Genomic DNA, 20,731 nt, shown 5'->3' on the forward strand with positions numbered 1-20,731 from the left:
CCGCGGTGCACCATGTTGGCACTTGTTTGCTCGGTATCACGGCGGTGGGCGGCTGGTCGGGTCAAATAACAGCGATATTGCCTAGTCCAAAACGAGAAACCGTTGATTCGTTTAGAAACGACGACCCCCAAGATATAAATATTTATATATATATATACATTTTTCAATTTGCTGGTCGCTCCGCATTTCCATTTGGCCTGGCCATGTGAAGAATTATCTTTACAGAAAATACTTGCATATGGATGTGCAGTTTTATTCCTAATCCACTAGATGGGGCCCAAGGCTTTTGATTGTGCCGTCAGACCCAACGTCTCATGGGTTCATAAGGACATTTTAGATTACACTTGTAGCACCTTAGATAAATACCTTTATTTACAATTTAACATCATTTGAGATTAAATACATATGCAAGTTAATAATACATAACATGACTATAGACTCCAACACGTGACAATATATTTACAAGTTCCGTGTGTGAGTCCATTAATTAATGTAGATGCATGGCTCTCATCTGTTCCCCAGACGAAGGAGACCGACAGTGAACAGATAATAATTTACATAAATAACTTTTCCTCTGACTGAGCAATGTCACACATAGATAGCCAACATTTAGTCTGCGATTCAATTCAATTGCAATCAATAAGCAATATTGTGACACGCCAGAGGTGGACATGTGGGGAATATAAAGCAGGTAATCCTCAATGCTTTATCAATTACCACTAACAGTTACATGGTTGGATACCGTTGTTGCTAAAGAGGCCTAGTTCTCAAATTAGCCAAACGTAGGCCTACTCGATTCGCAGATTAATTTAGGCATCGTAGGGAGCTACAAGGCCCCACTGTCGAAAATATCAGGCTAGATTAGCCTAAGTGAATAGATTCCTCATATTCGTATGCCATTGTTGATCATCTCGTCGTTGTCACAATATTTTCGTAGGCTTTGCAACTGCTCCAGCCTAGGACGATTCGGTTTTCATTCTACATTCATGAGAATGATACAATAACGTCTGTCAATTTAAGCCAATACCAAAACAGGAAGTACATTCTCCGAAAAGAAAGATCTGGCTGTCCCTCGGGAATGCGCGCAGCGCCGCCGCCCATGAATGCGCGCTTTGTGCATGTGCGTCCAACACCGACGCCATCTTCTCCACCACTGGTAACATTGTAGCAAATTCGAAAAGAGTGAAGACATCTATTAGGCTAGGCTTGCACGATTAAATCACAATTCAAATTATTTCATCCAAATTAGTATTTGCCAAGCGGCCTTAGTAATAAAATCACATTCTAAGATTACTCATCCGTTTTCAAAGCATGCTTTTAACCTCCCTCTAATGGCGTCTAGCTCCGCAGGTTCTCCGGTTGCGCCACTCTCCCCTCGCAGCTCAAAGCCCGCCTACAAATTATATTAGAATGATGTCATCAGAAGCCAACCATTTCTGCAAAAACAGACCCATTCGTACATCATTGGCTGAAAGCAATATCAATCCTTGAAATAACGTCAAACAAGATCTATCCATTTTGCCACCTTTAATTTATTTGTCAGTATCACTTTGCCATCCTAACCTACCCAATTACCAACGTATAGCCTACAATTGCCTGCCCGTTTAAAGGTATAGTAAAGTGACTAAAGATACAATAAACAATGCTCCAATCTGGTTACTCCAAAGAATGTGCGCATAAAGCACCAGCAGCCGTCTGTCACATATATCCTGTGTAAAGATCCACAAACATAATTTTAGTGATGCGCTATTATAAAGCTGGCGCTTTGGATGTGGGAAAAAATAAAGAAAAAGAGCTAAAATATTTCTAGTGCGCGTGCGCGAAGGGCTGCGGTTAGCCAGATCAATGTCTGAATGGGGGATGGTAGTGGAGCCAAGGGATGTGAATAGGAACCATAGTAGTAGCCTACTCGTTCTAAATTCAACCTACAGAGCAAAGACGTAGCTGATGTCCAACGGATTTCTAGACTGCTAACTGGATGCATCCCTGCTTAATTTAACGAATAGCTCGGAGACAATCTTTTTTCTTACTCCTTGCGGATTTAACATCATTCTCATATTTAGGCTACACAGCGAACAATTTGCTTCCCGCTTTTTGTTGAGAGAGTGCAGTCTCTACACATACCTTCATATAGCCTAGTTAAGTCTTGAGCTATAGCCTATTCAATTCTATATTAAATGACTTTGCTTATTATGTCCGAACTTTCATCAACTGTGTTTGTGGTTTGGTGCAGGCAGTTGCCTGTTCCTCACCCTCGGTTCATCAAGAAAACAGTGCTCTTGTGTAAGGGTTACATAAGGGATTTGTTGCCTCCTACTGCCATGTAACGGATTTAGGTGCTCATTTTGAGCCTTGGTACAAGAATGTGGCCTGAGAGGAAACGACTTCAGCTAATCAATCCTTCCTCTAATTCACTTGAAATTACATTTCTATAATAACGTATCAAGTCAAGTATTAGGCTACGGGCTGAGTGCACGGTCAATTTGTTTTAAAAAGAACTAGATCGTAGCCTATGTTCTGCTCTCGTGAGGAAAGTGGGGCCAAAAAGAGGAAAACAAAGGAGGGAAAGGACTGACAATTCAACAACTTCCTCCACCGGAGGTATTCGTGGAGCAGGACTTTGTCCTGTGCTGTGGAGAGACGTTTCACTGGCAATATCAACTCTGTTGACATGTTGACCACGTCCATTTCTTATTAAAAACGTTTGGTTTATTGACATTTTATGAATACAGCAGAATACATGATTTAAAAATACAGTAGTGTGCGGTTACATTCCATGTTTTTCATTGTAGCCTACTATTAAAGCTATATTTTAAACTATTATGACACTCGCATATTTTCTTTAGAAAATGTAAACTACCTTTCTAGTTGTACATGGGACATGTAGGCCTATCAATGTAGCATTTAATAGTAGGCTACATGGTACTTCTTATATGACACATAAACATCCTTGAATGTCTATTTTGAGTCCAACAAATACTTTGTTTTCTTCCCACATCCTATTTTACATTACATTAGTCATTTAGCAGACACATTTATCAATCCAAATGACTTACAACAAGGGCATTCAATGTAGGTAGTCAAGTGTCACCACAACTCACCAGAAGTGCAATATTTTACAAACTATAAAATACATGTATACATAAGCATGACATTGGCTGTAGCATTTTAGGCCAATGAACGAAATGCATAACATTTCGTACAAAAACAAAACAATCTGATGGCTACAGATCCAACTCATCTTTTGTAGGCTACTGACTGATTACTAATTCATTAATCTATTGATATTATTATGAGTAGGCCTAAGCTTGTTGCAGAGATAGGGGACCAATTCACAAGGACTGGACTACAAAACTACAAAACAAGGTTACTCGTGGACGCGCATGTCTCAATGAACTTCTCACAGCGCCCCTGTTATCGCGGGCGTGTAGACCCCGCAGGACGTAGGGGCGGGGCTCAAGCTAGGGGTTGGGGGGGAGGCACGGGGGGGCTCGTGGAGGAGGCGGAGTCACGGCAGTCCTGCCAGGGCCGCCATTTTTGCAAAGGGAAAAGAGACTGGTAGAGGAGATCTAATTTCCAACAGTCGGCGTAGGTAGGGCATAATTTTAACGGTTCTGAACTGACCCAAAGTCTGTATTGGGTCCTAAGAAACACGGAAGAAAAGTAATATACACAGAAAGGGTTTCTGAAGTAGACAGATATAAATGTAAACATTTGGAAAGCTTTGTTATAGATCCGCAGTGTGAACAGAAGTATTGTTTTGGTTGTGTGGAACTGGAAGCTAACAAGGCAAGCGACGGGGGTCTCACCCAAGTCCCCGGTTTCTTTATTCAGGGTATCTACAGTGGACAGTGACGGTGAGTAAAACACTTTAAACTGCCTTGAAAACATTGGAATTAAGTCTTAACGTTTCAAGAGGGGAGCTCGTCAAATTACAGTGAGGCTGCTTAGCTACTGAGTTGGTTTCTCAGTCAGATCATGGCTAGATGCTGGCTAGCTAAGATAGCCAACTAACCCCGGCTATTTACTAGTGGATGCTTAGGAACATCATTCGAATAGTAAATTATAACTCGTGTGAGGTATTTGCAAGTAGTTGGCATGACTTCGCCTGAGATCGATCATAGCTAGCTAGCTAAGTATCGTTGGTATTGCATGGTCTGTTAGTCAGGAAGCTAGCTAGCTTTATAGCTAGCCAAAAACCAAGCTGGCCAAGTTACCCTCCTCGTTCAACAGCAGCTAGCGTTAACTAACGTGGCTAGCTAGCGCATTTGAATTTTAAAGTTTAGATTGGCTGAGCTTACGTTGTTAGCTAAATATAAAGCTTCCCATAATCTTATAGTATGGTTAGCAACGAAGCAAGGAGGAAGCAAACGTTTATTCTCACATCTGTCTGTTTTATCTGTAACGTTATATTAGATCACATTGCATTTGCAGTGGCTTACTACATTGCAGGATGGCAATTGCGTGTTGTTGCTTTCCGGTAACGTTAGTGAGCTAATATTGCTCAAAATGAAGGCAACGTTAGCCAATGTTAGCTAGCTTAGATGCTGCTGGATAACCGCTTTATTCCAGACAGTCCTCAAAGGTTGGCAGACTAAAGCTAGAGAAAACAAGTGCGTTAGCTGGCTGGGAAACTGCATGAAACAAATAAACAGTTCCCGAAACGTGCTATACTGGCTAACTAGAGCCCTTATCTCGTAGCATCTTGACGTTAACGGTGACTAAACACGATGAGAATCTCTACACTCGAGCTCTTATGTTATGTTACGCACTTAGCTGGCTAATGTTAGCACTAACGTTACCTCATCCAAGTGCGCTCTAACTTGGGAGTCTACGTAGAGGTAGATTTATAGATACAAAAGAATAGATGTGCTGAATGTAACAATATAGCTATTTTGGCCATTCATAAATTGGTTAAGTAAATGTATATTCTGCACTTAGCTGGATCGATAAGATATACAACATAGGGATAGATCGGATCATTACAGAAATATGCATATAAAACGCTAGGGGTAGGTTAGATGTAGGCTAAATCGTATGTGACTTACGTTATAATAAAGTCTGTTAAATATCTGACTAGCTGGTTAGGCCACAGGGTATCTAAATTCATAGACCAACAACAGACAAGGCGGTGAATCCCCAATCAGTATTTTAACAAGTTAAACTGACAAAATGCATTTCATTTCTTAATTTAGATTCAGAGGGTATGTGGTTCAACTGCTGCAAACGTGGGGGAGGGGACAGACTCGGTTTGGGAATATCTCTCGCCATTATTGATAGCTATATTGTACCTTGCAATTGCAGCGAATAACGTCATGCCCCTGTATGGTCGAGCAATACGCCAATTTAACAACCACTTTACTGTACTTAGTCTCAATATTTGTCGTCAACCGTTAATCCGAAATTATTGCTAGTACAACGAGGCTGTGTGAAAATCACACCGTCGACATCTAGCTAGCTCGCTAACGTTAGCTAATGCTTTAGCCAGCTAACCAACGAGAACTTGCCGTTAGCAGCTAACGCGTTCAAGGTTGGCATTGTTGTTGGCTAGCGCTTCAAGTATCCACACGTCATGATCTCTAGCGCGCTATAACACCTAAGGTCTAACGAAGTACAGTTTCAGACAATATTTAGTTGTCTAACGTTAGCTTGCTGCCCACAAGGTTAAAAAAAATATGAATGATGCCGTCATTACAAGCTATCTGGCTAGCTACCTGTACTGCTCTGTTCCAGAGGAAGCTTTCGAGGCCATCATCATTGCTGCAGCTAGCTAGCCTTGACTGCAAGTTAGCGCGTTAGCTTACTGACTTGACTGTCGACGAGCGTGTATAATATTGATCATAATAACAACACAGAGACGGTATCGACAGATTGATACTTAAGTAAGAATGTGTGAAACAGACGATTGATAGCATTCTTGGGGATTTTCTCCGTGTGGCGAGGGTCCCCCGGTTACACGATTTTCTCGTTGTCCTTAGAAAAAGGTCTAGGAAAATGGCGACTGGGTTTGGATGTTGTGGTAATTCAATAGCAGTGTTGAGCCCTCCACACCCCTATCGGCCGAGCTGACTGCAGCGCCGACATACTTACTGGCAAGCAACTGCACAATGCTAGCCTACATTTCTAGTATGCTAGTCTACTTTTCTTCCATGCACTTAGGGTAGACGATTAGAGAAAGACATGGACGATACGAAGCGTTAACGTTTATCCAGATCGTAACGTAAAGCCGCAAGCAAGCACTCCTGTAATCTCGGCCGCCCATTAACGTTATAACCCTTATTATTAATGCTGTCTAGCAGTCTTCTTACATGCGTCACATTAGCCCGATCTGCTACATACCGTTCATCACACTTGTGCTTCATTTAGGCATTGTGAATAAATAGCTTCGTTGCTAATGAATTAAAGTACTACTACCAGTACAACAGGTCATTCTTTCTAGCTTGCTGAATTGAACGCAGATTGTCACATTGTGTTCCATAAAGGACAGAAATGCAGCACTTTGTAGAGACTAAGAATAAAAGGGGACTTATTGCACCCCTAACTCTAATTTTAGCCCAATAACGTTTTGTCTATCAATACAATCCATGACTCTTGACCAGAACAAACCAAACATTTACAGTTTGAATGGAATGTAGTTTTGGGTCCAGCCATGGGGCTTTTGTATTACAGGAGGAGGTCCAGGGAACACAAACACCCAGGGAATCTGTAGTAAAATGCCACATAGGTTTCTGAAACTGCAGGGAACCTCTATGGGGTGAGCATGATGGTTAATAAGTAGAGAGTGATTCTCTTGAAAGGTCAGCTTGAGTGAGGAGAGAAAGGTGCTTGTTGTTGTTGTAGATGTGAGTGAAGTAAAAAGGTCACAATACCCATCAGCATACAGGCTCTTTTCATATGGCTGTATGACTCTCATTAGAGACGAGGATTACAGCCGAATAGCGAATTATCTTTCCTAGTCAGTCTAGTGAAATCACATTAGATTCATGTATTGCAAACTATGGTAGCTTTTCTAAAGGCCTTACTGGTGTCCTTGGCTCTAATTTTGGGGGGTTGGGGGCTTGGGGTTGGTACGGTCAGTTTTGTGAAACAACAGCTGTGACTCTGTTATTCCCCTTTGACTTTGACAAAGACCCCCTGCCCTGCTAGGGCCCCTCCCCCTCAGCTCCTCACCAGTTCAGAGGAGCAGATGCCTGTCAACAAACCACCAGACAAAAATCTGACCACAAAGTAAATAGTTCTTCTCTATTTGTTTTATACTACCTTCTTGCCCGGAAAGGATGTGATTATGTCTCATACAGCTGGAATTATTGCCAAGTCCATACTGGAATTAGAACCTGGACAGTAGTAGATGCTTGTATTTTGATAGGCTCTACCGTACATAAAACTGGACTGGGCACTGTGCTTATCTTCAAGAGCTGTAATGTTTTTCTATAAGCCTCAGCCCCCTATCTCAGTGTTGTACAGTGTCCTGGCCTCAGCGCTGTGATTGTGTGAGGAAGCTCTGCTCCCTCCTACCCTCTCTGGCCTGTGAGACGAGCTGAAGCTGGCGACTGATCTGTGGCGCAAGCTTTGGCAGTCTCTGCTGGTTTGAGACAGTTGCCAAGTTGCCTACGTTTTTGCTCCTGTCTCGTGTTTCAGAGAAAAGAATCCCGCGCCAGGCCATATGATGAGATAGATTTCTAGGCTCATCATCATTAACGGCTTTGAGGAAACGCAGTGCTTCCAATGAAACTATGCAACTGTTCTCTCTCTCATCCGCTTGTCTCTCAACCTCTGTAGTGCAGCCCAGTAAGGGAGGAAGTCTTATCATCACCGCCACAGATGACTGCCACTCTCAGATTCATGCACGCATTTGATTGTGGGTCTGATACTCACACAGGTGCATGTTTTACCGTGCATCTGTCAACAGTCGGTACAGGGCCCCGACTACGCCTCCCTCTTTCCTAGCATGTTCCGGAATCAGGGGGAGTCACCGGCCACATTCATGGTCGTTGCTGTGTGATTCATTTGAGATAGTTTCCCACATCCGGGACATCACTCATGCAGTAGAGATGTAAAAGGGGGGCTTTGAGGCTTGGGCTCCTCTCAGCAAGTAGAACCAAGTAGCCTAATGTTAATGAATGTTCAGAATAGGTCTTGTGTCCAAATCTTGTGACTAGAAATGGGGCGTGTGTTCCTGGACATAACTCGGTTAAACACCCTGTATTCTCTGGATTCAGTGAAAGGTCTCCATTTTGCATTGACGGGTTATGAATTCTAGATGAGAGAGAGAGAGAGAGAGAGAGGGACCTACTGTGCCTAATCAGAGGCTGATACATTTACACAAAATCCCCAGCCACCTACCTCTTCCTCTTAAAGGAGCAGTGCCCTCTGGTCGAGATACAATGTAACGCTCTTTGTTGATTGTCTTTTGTCTTTTGCTCTGTTATAACCTCCCGCCTGATAGCATGGCTTCTCCTGACAGCAGCACCCCTACCCTGCCCTGTTGTGGCTGGCTGTCCCCCTTCTCTCCTCTCTCTCCCTCTGGTGGAACCCCTCTCCCTGCGGGGTTAGTCATGTCCCAGCTCTAAATACCTGATGGTCCGTGTGTGTGCCTGGCAGCGCCGGTGAGCTGTGTGGAGGGTGTGTTTACTCGGTGTGTTGACAGAGATGATTGGGGGGGGGGTGAGCTGCTACTTTCACCCCGGTGGGACAGAAAAGCGTATGGCAGGTGGCAGAGAGCCCCGCTGCTGTCTCAGGTGACTTACCTTGCCTTTCAACTCAACCCAAGGCACCCACACACACTTGCACGAGGGCGGCTCGCACGAGCCAAAGGAGGCAATAGCTCGTCAATAACCAGAGAGGACTGTGTCAATACGCAGGATGTTGTACGGGCAAGGGCCCTAATGTGGGCCGTAGCTTAACAGGGGCCAGTGAGAAATCTAGACACTCTCTGCTCTTCCCCTCCACCACTTCGTTTTTGTGTGCGCCTCCTGTAACTGTAACTTCTGTGGGCGCATCCACCCAGCAGTGTCAGCCTGGGACTCGCTTCACTCTGTTGGGCTGCGCTAGCCATGCCTAGCCTCTAGTGGCTAGCTCACAGTGCCCCTACTCGCTGTGTAGCGCAACCCCGCAGGGGAGGCCGGCCGGCGCGGGGGGAGGCGCTCCACAGTCACGTGGGCCGAGCTCAAGGTGGGGTGAGGCCCGGGCTCAGGTAACCTGTTTTTGTGCTGCTCGGGCTGTAACTGATCCCTTTTTAAAGGGCCTTTAGGTAGCTACCTTCACGACAGGTGGCCCGGCCCGGGGCTGACTCTGCCGCAGCTGCAGTGCCTCCTGGCCTCCACCTACCCCACCACTCACCCGGTATATGACCACTTCCTGTCCGGTGCTGCACTGCATGGTACCGCTAGGCAGGCTGGGAGCTGGGCAGGCTCAGAGGAGGGTATGTAGCGGCGGCGGTGACGTAACGCCAGTGCGAGTCAGGCGTGAAATCGATCATGGAGCACAGCTATAATGGGGCTTGAGTGGATCTGACTGTTCTTTTGGCCTGCGGTGGATGATGGCTGACCCCTCCCGCTTCTCTTCAGACACACACACACACACACACACACACATAGGCCTACATTACACACAAACTTACTCGCAGGGCTACGGTTCACTAGCCCACACTCATCGCTGTCCGATGGGTCTCCAAACGCAGGAATTAACATCCGGCGGCATTTGCGCCTGCCTTCCACTTTCGTGTCCAGGGTAGGTCTCTACGTGTAAGTCAGCATTACATGCCCTACACTTGGCTGAGTCCCATACAAACAGGCAGGTTTGCTGGATGTGAATCAATGATTTTGTTTGTCGTCAGTCATCCCTGTCTAATTTAAGAATGCCAAGTGAAGCTGCCTCTGCCATTGCCAGGCTGACCTAGCAGACTAGGGAGCCTGTGTGTGCGTCCGCGCGTGCGCACGCGTGCGTCGGGAGCGTTGTGTGTTCCTGGGGGTTCCTCGGAGCGGGTATTACTCAGAGCAGGGAAAGGGCTGCCCCAGACCATCCGTCAAGTCCCCGGATAGCGGACCTGGGATGAGAGACGCAACGAGCACGATTTGAAGTCCATTGTCGTTTTTATAAAACGGGTGTGTGTTGTCTGTGTGTTTGAGTGACAGGAGGCATACCCGCTCGGTTTTGCGTAAAGGTAATCAGGGTAGTACAGCCTTAAGGGGAGACTCTCTGCCCTCCCTGTCAGCTGGTGGAACTGGCCTCAGGCCACCATTGTCTGCCGCCTGGCCTGCTTCTGGTTGGGGCGGTCTGCGGAGCGCGGATGTGACGGCCACTGCGATAGCGTGTCTTTTCTGAGGGACCTACACAGTTTGCAGAGCAATCTGCTTCTCAGCGTTAAGGCCACGGTCGCCGCCATGGTAACATTACAGTCATGGTGACATCACAGTGAGGAGTAAAAACGCTATCCTTTCTGCGGCCGCTAGCAGCGCCCGATCTCTCGTCTCCACACACACACACACACACACACACTGCACAGCCCTGTCTGCTGCTGTATTGATGTATGGCCTCTCCTTCAGGGATCCAGCATGGAGCGCCAGTGCTGGGCTGGCAGCCTGGGCACACAGTGATTTATGAAGGACAGGGCAGATGCACCGTGTCCCACTACAGAAGCCTCGGTGAGAGGGAGGGCTAGGCCCGCGTTCCCATCCGGTGTATATACGAGTGTCTGTGTGTGTTTTGTGTGCGTGAGTTAAAGCGTGCATGCTCTCCTGCCTGGCTGCTGCGATGACTCAGCCCGCGAGGACGACGTGAAGTCACGTCAGCCCGACAGCGGCCGGGTGGGGAGGCAGGGCAGCGCTTCAGTTGGAAATCCCTTCCCCGTTTCCATCCCTGTCCCCGACGGAAAAAAACGGGACTTGGCCCCCGAAAACACAATGAAAACAAGCAAGCTCTGACGTACGGCGGCTCCCAGCGAACGGAGCCTTGTGTGTGTGTGTGCAGGTTTTTTTTTTTCTACCCCTGCTGAGTTCAGTGTGTAGTCTGTCTTAAAAGGAGAGCTATTCCACACACAATGACATGACTGTGTCCGACTGCTCTCTGAGAGGAGGGGAAGGAGGAGGCGGGGGGGGGTGGGGGTGGACTGGACGTATTTTTTCTGCTCCACTCCGCCACCCAGAGTCGGAGATCCGAGGCGGCGGCGGGGGCTGGAGGACGTAGACCCCCCCCCCCACCGCCGCCGAGCGCAGGAGTTTTCAGACACCGGAGTTTTCCTCCGAGAGGGGAGATGGATGGTTTGTCCGGCTCCCCGCAGCGCCGGGAAATCTCTGAGGAAAGACGACGGCGGCGAGGGAGAGGAGGGCAGGCCCCTGAGCTCCACCCCCACCCCCCCCCCCCCCCCACCCCGAACAAGCCGCGATCGTTTCTCTCTCTCTCTTTTTTCCCCCCCGCTGCGTCTCTTTCTTTCGCCCTCGCTCGCTATCCCCCCCCCCCCCTCTCTCTCTCCGTTTCCATAACGGCAGTGGATCTGGCTGAAGGTGGCTTTAAATGGCTTCTCCCGGCCTCCTTGTAATTAGGAGCCATGTCTGCGGCACTCCCCTTCCCCGCCGCACTCCGAGGTTTATTTAGGAAGTGCAGAGAGGAGGGAGAGAAATCCGGCTGGGTGGGAGGGGCGGGGTGACTGGGCGCAGGACGGGGGTGGGGGGCAGAGAGGGAGGCGGAGAGAAACAGAGAGGAGGAGGAGGGATCGTTTTTTCTTTTTTCCGTATTTTTATTTTTTTTCCCCCTCTCTCCTCTCTTTCTCTCTCTCCCCCTCTTTTCTCTCGGCAGCGTTTCTCTCCGGCGTGACTGACAGCCCCGCCGAAGGAAGTGGGCGGAGCCAGCCCGTCACAGCGCTCACATTCAGTCAGGAATGCCGTACTGTACTTGTTTCCCTTTTCCTGCCCCTCTTTTGTGGGTCTTGAATGTGTCTGGCCGCAGCGCCCTGTATGCGCTCGCCCGCGAGAGCCTCCTCGTAAAAGAATGTCTAAGGTTGGGGGAGGGTGTGTGTGTGTGTGTGTGTGTGTGTGTGTGTGTGTGTGTGTGTGTGTGTGTGTGTGTGTGTGTGTGTGTGTGTGTGTGTGTGTGTGTGTGTGTGTGTGTGTGTGTGTGTGTGTGTGTGTGTGTGTGTGTGTGTGTGTGTGTGTGTGTGTGTGTGTGTGTGTGCGCGCGCGCGCATTCCTGAGCACTGACAGCAGGATTCACTGGCTGGGGGAGAGAACAGCGCGTATGTGGAAACGGACAGGCTGTTTCCGAAGGACACGATTTTTATTGCAGCGAAACAAACTGAGCCTTTGAGATGATACAAAGCGGTTGATGTCACTTCAATGTTCTGTCCCACTGCACCGTTGTTTAGGGAAAGTGTTCTACCAACAATTGGATTCCTTTGTTCAATAGCCATGAGAGCCTTGTTCTGATAGAGCCCTGCTGTTTAAAAGGGGGTGTAAATGCTTCTTGCAGTCTTGTTAAATAATTGTCTTAATGGTCTTAATGGTATGCCCAAAGTAGAGATGAGGACTGCAGTGTAGCCTGCTACTCCCAACAACCCAAAACAGATGCATGTACGCGCAGACACACACACTCGCACACTCTGGGGTACTCGCGCTCCTATTAATTAGGACTAGAGCTGACAGCTGTCATCTCTGTGAGCCGCTGGTCCCGCTGGCTTTCTGTAGACCGGCCCGGGATCCAGGTCGTACTCACAACAACGTCCAAACATCTACACGTCCCGAAAAACGCACCAGCCCAATATAGCCGGCGCGGAGTATATATGGGCCTGTTTGAAGCTCTGCACAGGAGTTCCCCTGATAGGCGGGCAAGTGCGGGCAACAGTTCACTTTGGTGATGGAATACAGCTTTCTAGAGAGAGACTGAGGTTTGTGTGAATAGAGAGGGGCATGCTCGGGCCGCCTGGGTTGATATTTAATAGGCGTGTACAGACCCATCCGCGCGTGATTGTGTGTACCGCGGGCTGAAGGCGTGAATTAAATGTTTAGCTGCGTAGACGTTGGCCAGCTCTCTCTTACCCCGTAGTCCACCCCCCCCCCCATCCCCAGACCTGGCGTCCTAAGCCGTGAGGGGAGCCTTTGTTTGGCCCGCTGTGCACGCCCAATGGAGGTGTGACCTACAGCCTATTTTGTCTAGGCATCTGTCCCTCCCACTAATCCCACTTATCAACAGAGCTCTCGGTAGCAGGGGCACACACACACACAGTGACACATGCTGCTGTCTGCCACAAACATACATCTTAATGTACCGAAGACAAGCGGCTCCCGTGTTTGTGTTTCACTGTGACGTATTAAGTATTTTTATGCAGTGTTGTTTTTTATTGACAGGAATAGTTAGCCTAGCTTTGCAATGCTGTCACCCTGGCCTCACTCGCCTGCCCCCCGCCTCCTCTAGTCTCCATACAGAGGCCCAGCCTCACCCCGTCTCACACCTAAATGCAGTTAATTATTGAAATCTTTTCATCTTTCGATGCATCTTGTACACCCGCAGTGCTGCCCGGCGGGAGACAGAAGGGGACAAGATGGCTCTAACACTCCAGCTCTCACATCCAGACACTGTCCGGGCCCTCACGAGATGGCTCTAATTACACTGTTAAAGGATTTTGGATTGTGTTTGTGTGTCTTTCACAGAGAGAAGGAGAGAGCGAGAGAGAGTGTGGAATCAATAGAACGATCCTCCTCTGTGGAAAAAAATGGCCTCTTGTGGTGTTGCGTTTTTCTGTCTCCTTCCGCCATTCATGGCTGCCCCTGACCGTATGTGCTCTTGCGCCCCCATGTGACCGTTCATTGTCACTGCAGCACCCTGCATTCCTGACTGTTAGTGGGTAGAGGTCGCTTTTGCGCAGTTTACAAAAGCCCGGCTTCACCTTACAACAATTCCTTCCCCTTTCATCAAATCAATGGTTGGCCAAGGCTGAAGCGGAATCTCCTGGAATGAAAACCTACAGTCGTTACTTTTCTCTGTGGCTTGACCTATTGACACGTCACAGGGCTGAGATTCTGAATCACGTCGCCAGCAGGAAATAGCCCATTTTCGGGCTGAGTGTTATAGTTTCAGGTTAGGCTCTGCTCTGTTTTCTCAGTATGAATGAACGGCTGACACATGGTTAACCCATCATCCCCCCAGCAGATCTGGCAACACGCTAACAACACCTGTTTTTTTTTATTTCTCTCTCTCTCTCTCTCTCTCTCTCTCTCCTAGGCCTTGTGGATGCACTTAGATGTCTGCAATGAGTGCTGTGGCTGGCATGCCTCAGGGTTTTGGACTCCCATGCTTTGGACTCAGTAGGACAAGAACTGACCAGCAGAGAACGTCATGAGCATAGTCATCCCAGTAGGGGTGGACACAGCAGACACCTCATATCTGGACATGGCTGCAGGTTCAGAGTGAGTACACCCCCACCCTATCTGCTTTTTCACTCACTCTTTCCTTCCGTTATCTCCACCCTTCCTCAACCCCCCCCCCCCCCTCTCTTCCTCTCACTTTCTCCTTGTCATCGTCACTCACGTCAACTCTACTTTTGGGTAGGTTGTCATCCTCTCTTTTTCAGTCACTCTTGCTGCAATGCGCACGCACACACATTCCGTTACATGTCAGCCCCCCCCACCCCGAAATCTCACTGGCTGTAATTGTTCCTGTCACCTTCCTCTGTCTATCAACCACTTTCCTCCCCCCCTTTTTTTTTTTTTTTTTATATTAGCCCTGAGTGTCTCTCTCTTTCACTCACACCCTTTTACCTCTCTCTCCATCTTTCTCTCTCTGCTCTGCTGATGCCCTCCACTTCTGGCTGATGGCTGTTAATGTGGATGGAGATCGGGGCCGATATGCGGAGGCGCGTCACACCGCCGCGCGCCCTTATGGGCAGCGGCAGTCGATCCCCGGTGGCGCGCGCATAAGCACCGTCCTGTCATACACGCACGCTCTCAGAACCTGCTGCTCTTAGCTACATCTGCCCGCGCAGAGCTGACAATAGGCTGAGTGTTATATATAGACGCACGCAGCCTGCTTGCATTCTGAATGGTCCGGATCAGTGATCTTATCAGTTATCTGTAATACGTTGGACCGGGTGTTTCAGGGATGATGATGATGATGATGGGAGAATTTCCAACCGATAATGACGTACCTAAGATGAGCGTGCGCGAGCGCGTGCACGTTTACTCACTCTCTTTAGTAAAGCCAGAGAGAATGGAGCCATAGCAACACGCTGGCCAGCTAGCCGCTCACCACCACCTCATATCTGTCCTCTTCTCAAGGAGAAGAGGTTTCAGGCAGGTCTAGGAGGGAAGCTACCTCGGCTGACAAACAATACACACATCTGCCTTTAGAGGGGCTCCTGTCTCTTTAAAAGGGGGAGGGTCCTCTGCCTCAGAGCTGTTGCAGCCACGGCTTGTGTTGCCATGGCACCCATCCACGTCCCTACCTCCCTTCCGCACTGCGCAGGGGCCGTTGCCATGACCACCGGGGCTGAGTGACAGGTGGCCCTCAATGCCGCTAAGGCGTCTTAAATGGTCCCAGTGCGCTGGCTCCACGACCCCCCCCCCCCCCCCCCTCCGACGGGGAGCTTTTTTAGGCTTGCACAGCATCCCTCGGGCCCTTGTGCTCGCAGGGCGGGACTAAGCCCTCTCTCTCGCCCGCTCTCTGTCTGCGCGGCGTCTGCTGGTGTCTGTCAGCCACCGGCCTGCTGCAGATTTAGCCGAAACAAGTTAACAAGCTTGAAACGGGCCTCCCACCTACTGTTGCATAGGTCTCGTGAACAGCCGAGAGAGAGATGGACCGGCCTCACACACACACACACACACACACACCGTGCCCGGCTGTTGGTGGTCCACAGATAACCTAGCGACAGGGCTACTCACCAGAGTCATGTCCGCTCCACGACGTCCCTGTGAAGCCCGCAGTACTGTGGTGGCAACATGCGCAGTGGCTGCAGTCTGTGTGTGCGTGTGGTGTGTGTGCGTGCATGCGTGTGTGGCGTGCGTGCGTGTGCGTGCTCGCGCGCGTGTGTGGTGTCGTGCTGCGGGCGTCCGCCTTGTGAGAGTGTGTGCGTCTACGCGCCAACACACATGGCGTATTGTGTGTGTGTGTGTGTGTGTGTGTGTGCGCGCGCGTTGATGGGCATGTTGCGTTGCCATGGCAGTGAGTGGGAGCGCTTTTGGAGTGAAGGCGTTGCCTCTGGCTCCCCCTCTCTCTATATATATCCCTTTCTTTCTCTCTATATCCCCTCTCTCTCTCCCCCTCTCTCTATATATATCCCTTTCTTTCTCTCTATATCCCCTCTCTCTCTCTCTCTCCCTCTCTCTCTCTATATATATCCCTTTCTTTCTCTCTATATCCCCTCTCTCTCTCTCCCCCTCTCTCTATATATATCCCTTTCTTTCTCTCTATATCCCCTCTCTCTCTCTCCCTCTCTCTCTCTATATATATCCCTTTCTTTCTCTCTATATCCCTTATCTCTCTCTCTACCTCTCTCTCTACCTTTTTCTCTAGAGAGGGATATATATATCTCCCCTTTTCTCTATATGTATCCCTCTCTTTCTTTCTCTCTCTCCATCCTCCACCCTCATCCCTCTATGCCACCTCTCATCCCTCTGCAGGTGTGTGTATATGTGTGTGAATGATGCCTGTGTTCGGCAGTCTTGATCTGCGAGCTATGATTAGCTGTCGGTCCTAGCCGTCGGTCTAATTGAAACCTCGGCACCAGCTTTCTTGACGTCTGTCTCTCACCTCTCTCAGGATTAGAAAGGCCCCATGAATGTGTGTGTGGTGTGTGTGTGTGTGTGTGTGCGTACACGTTCGACACGCGGTTGTGATAGATCATGGAACCCAAATCACCCGGCATGTTCCGCGCACGGCGGTCGCCCTCTCTGTTCCTGCTCCCCCAGAGCAGAGCCATGAACAATGCAGCCCCCCCTCCCCTCTCATCCGTCTCACACACACACACACACACACACACACACACACACACACACACACACTCTCGTTCATCACTCTCTCTCTCTCTCTCTCTCTCTCTCTCTCTCGCTATCTCTCACACACACATTCTCTGTCTCTCCTCCCCTCAGAAACACTATTAATCCTAGCTGAATCACTTTCTCGTCCTTATTGCTATGCTGTATTTTGATACATGAAGGGAAGAAAAATATCCCGTCGTGCCTCTGAATGATACTTGCCCACTCCAGCTCCAAAATCCCAGATTATATAGTATACCGTTTTCTGTGGTAGATCATTCATCAGAGAACAGGTACTGTGTCTTGTCTAGCCTAGTTAAGAAACTCTCCCCCTCTTTGGAATTGGGTTGGGTTCTTTGCCCTGGAGGCAGTGTGGCGAGTCTCTTGTTTGTGTGGGTGTGTATGTTCCTGCTCGTATGCGCGCACACACTCACACCTTCCCCGGGGCCCGCCCCCCCCCCCCCCTCCCTCCCCTCCCTACATGCACTTACGTTCTCAGTTTGACACTGAACACTTGAGCGCCAATACTGAACAGGAAGTGTTGCGCACACACACACACACACACACCCAGGCACACAGCGCTCTTGGGGGGCGCGGAGCACGAGGGAGAGAGTGGGATAACGTTCATGCAGGTACTGTAACTGCTTTACCTTGGTGGGGCTGACTAGATCAACAAAGTTAACAAGGGACTGGAGGGAGAGAGAGAGAGGGAGAGAGAGAGAGAGAGTTTTGGAGCGGTGTGCATTTGTACTTAACATGCAGACACACGTGGCACGTCCATTTGTAGGTTTGTTCCTGCTCCCGCGCTAGCTACTTTCCCTGCTTGGGCTACCTCGCCACGTATCTGACGGGATATCTTGCCATGAGCTTTTTGTTTGTACTGAAGAATCTGTATGGATTTCCATGTGTTCCCTCTCTCGCCTACACTCTGGAGTAATGTGTTGAGCTGTACAGAAATGCTAACGCAGCCTGTTTTTAGAGCACCCCCTGTTTTCTTAGGGATCCGCGGTGTTTGGACTGTACCTGCGAGGCCGTCTGGCGTGATTAGTGGGCTTGTAGTCCGCCTCGTTCACGCCAGTTGTCAGCGGAGCCGTTGGCCTCTCGTTAACGGATTTCTGTCTCAGCCGCTGCCTCGCGAGCCAGTCTGGGAACGAGCCCAGCCAGCACCACGCGCACACACACACCCTGGGGGCTACGCTCTCATTGACCTTGAAACAGTTGTCTGGAATAGATGTTAGATGGGAGGAGGATTTGGTGTCGTTTCCACGTGACCAACCTGCACGCTGCCATGCGTGTGTACGTACGCACGTCTTTAGGTCACGTCCGTGACTGGCTTGGACCTCCTATCTGCACCGAGTCCGCTCCCGCTCTGGAAATTCACCTGACGCCTCACTCCTTGATGTTCCCAAACGTGCCTCCTGCTGCACTCCTGTCTTCTCTCCGTCTCCCGGACCTACTTCCTGTTTTGTCAACCCCCCTCCACCCATCTCTGATGCACGCATGAATCATTTCACAATAAGGGTTGGCTGCTTGGGATGGCCAAACAGGCTTTCTCTCTCTGTCCTCTCTGCCCTGTCACCCAAGGAAAGTGGATTTACCGGTTCGGTCGTATAAATATGTTCAGGGAACTGAATGGCAGCTTGTTATTGTTACCGTTTGTGAATGTTGTGTGTGTGCATTGGACTCCTGTATTGTGTGTGTGTGTGTGTGTGTGTGTGTGTGTGTGTGTGTGTGTGTGTGTGTGTGTGTGTGTGTGTGTGTGTGTGTGTGTGAGAGAGTGTGAGAGTGAGAGAGTGAGAGAGTGAGAGAGTGAGAGAGTGTGAGAGTGTGAGAGTGTGAGAGTGAGAGAGAGAGTGTGTGTGAGAGAGTGTGAGAATGTGTGTGTGTGAGAGTGTGTGTGTGTAGATGGGTGTGTGTGGATGGGTGGGTGTGTGCGAGAGTGTGTGGATGGGTGTGTGTGTGTGAGACTGTGTGTGTGTGTGTGTGTGAGAGAGAGAGACTGAGACTGGGTGTGTGTGAGAGAGAGAGAGAGAGAGAGTGTCCCCTCCAGATATAGGGCTCAGGTTTAAACAGTCTTTATTGTGGGGAGATTAGGGGGCCCCGTTCTGTTGTAGCTCGCTATCAGCCCAGTGCAGTCTGGCCAGGCTGACAGACCAGGCTGGGCAACAAAGACTGTGTAGAGACCTCTTCAGGCCTGCTGCAAGAGTCTTTCTTCCATAACACACACACACACACACACACAAACACAACCCCCCTCTGTTACAACACAATGTCTGCTGCCCTAGATGTACTGTTCATCTACTACTACATAACTACTCCCATTTCTCGCTTAGTAACTTGTCTGTGCTCTGTTACTGTTTAAAAAATTACTTGAACTATGTGTATTTCTCTCCCCCCTCTGCCCCTCTCTCTCCCTCCCTTTCTCTCCCCCCTCCCCCCCCTCTGCCCCTCTCTCTCCCTCCCTTTCTCTCCCCCCTCCCCCCCCTCTGCCTCTCTCTCTCCCTCCCTTTCTCTCCCCCCTCCCCCCCCTCTGCCTCTCTCTCTCCCTCCCTTTCTCTCCGTCGGTCCAGCAGACCAGAATCAGTGGAGGCTAGTCCTGTGGTGGTGGAGAAGTCCAGCTACCCGCACCAGATCTACAGCAGTAGCTCGCACCACTCCCACAGCTACATCGGCCTGCCTTACGCGGTGAGTACAGGAGTAGTAGAGTACAGGAGTAGAGCAGAGCAGGGCTGCACCCCCCCCTCGGCCCCTCCCTCCCTACCTGACCTACATACCTGAGCTCGCTCTCCCTCTCTCGGTTAATGATCAGCAGCAGAGCAGCGCGGCTGCAGGCTAATGTGGAACGCTCACCTGGAGTGGGAGGCCACCGGCGTGTGAGAATCAGGTTTCCGGGTCAGCGGAGAACTGATTGAATAGAAAAGAGAGAGGAAAAAATCCAGGTTCAAAGCGCTGAATATGCCCCGTTCCTGTTCGTTACATAACCGCCGACGAACTTCCTGACTTGGCTGAAAGTTGTTGTTGTTGTTAACTTGTGAACCCCGCTGCCCCCCTCCCAATCCAGGACCACAACTATGGGGCTCGCCCCCCGCCCACGCCCCCGGCATCCCCTCCCCCCTCCATGCTGATCCGGCCTGGCGAGGGGCTGTTTGTGCCAGGCGGCCAGGACGAGGCGTCCCGGGGCACCACGCTCAGCACCTCGGAGGACGGCAGCTACGGGGCCGACATCACCCGCTGCATCTGCGGCTTCACCCACGACGACGGCTACATGATCTGCTGCGACAAATGCAGGTAGGAAAGGAGGGGTTAGGGGGCGGAGCTCGGAGCGAAACGCTGTCCGTCCACCGCACACGCACGGAGATGGCGTCGGGGTGTTTTAGGGAGTCCCCACCATCCCGGGACTCCGCCACCCCCTCCACCGCTGCGTTGATCGTGTGTGTGCATGTGTGTGTGGTGTGGTGTGGTGTGCGTGTGTGTGCGTGTGTGTGTGGTGTGCGCATGCATGTGCGCGTGTGTGTGTGTGTGTGTGTATGTCTCTGACCATCCTCTCCTCTCTCTTGTGCCCAGCGTGTGGCAGCACATAGACTGCATGGCCATCGACAGGCTGCACATTCCTGAGACGTACCTGTGCGAGCGCTGCCAGCCGCGCAACCTGGACCGAGAACGGGCCGTCCTGCTGCAGACCAGGAAGAGGGAGAACATGTCTGGTGAGTGGAGAGAGAGAATTCAGAGATGGAGAGAGATAAGAGCGCTACCCGAGTCCATAAGACAGCTGT

The 20,731-nt window shown here is 49.9% G+C and overlaps 1 protein-coding gene across 4 annotated transcripts in view; it reads left to right on the forward strand.

Annotated features, from left to right (window-relative positions):
* Positions 1 to 2,659: 2,659 nt before the first annotated feature.
* kmt2e (lysine (K)-specific methyltransferase 2E) overlaps positions 2,660 to 20,731 on the forward strand; it is a 33,113-nt gene continuing 15,041 nt past the window's right edge. For all 4 annotated transcript variants that reach the window (XM_084448124.1, XM_084448125.1, XM_084448126.1 and 1 more), the window contains exons 1-5: positions 2,660 to 3,857; positions 14,212 to 14,396; positions 19,532 to 19,643; positions 20,020 to 20,246; positions 20,523 to 20,662. In XM_084448124.1, the coding sequence (XP_084304250.1) occupies positions 14,326 to 14,396; positions 19,532 to 19,643; positions 20,020 to 20,246; positions 20,523 to 20,662 (550 nt within the window). In that variant the 5' untranslated portion in view covers positions 2,660 to 3,857; positions 14,212 to 14,325. The remainder of the gene's footprint in view (positions 3,858 to 14,211; positions 14,397 to 19,531; positions 19,644 to 20,019; positions 20,247 to 20,522; positions 20,663 to 20,731) is intronic.

The sequence above is a fragment of the Borostomias antarcticus genome (genome assembly GCF_949987555.1).
Source record: "Borostomias antarcticus genome assembly, chromosome: 13".
NCBI classification, from domain to species: Eukaryota; Metazoa; Chordata; class Actinopteri; order Stomiiformes; family Stomiidae; genus Borostomias; species Borostomias antarcticus.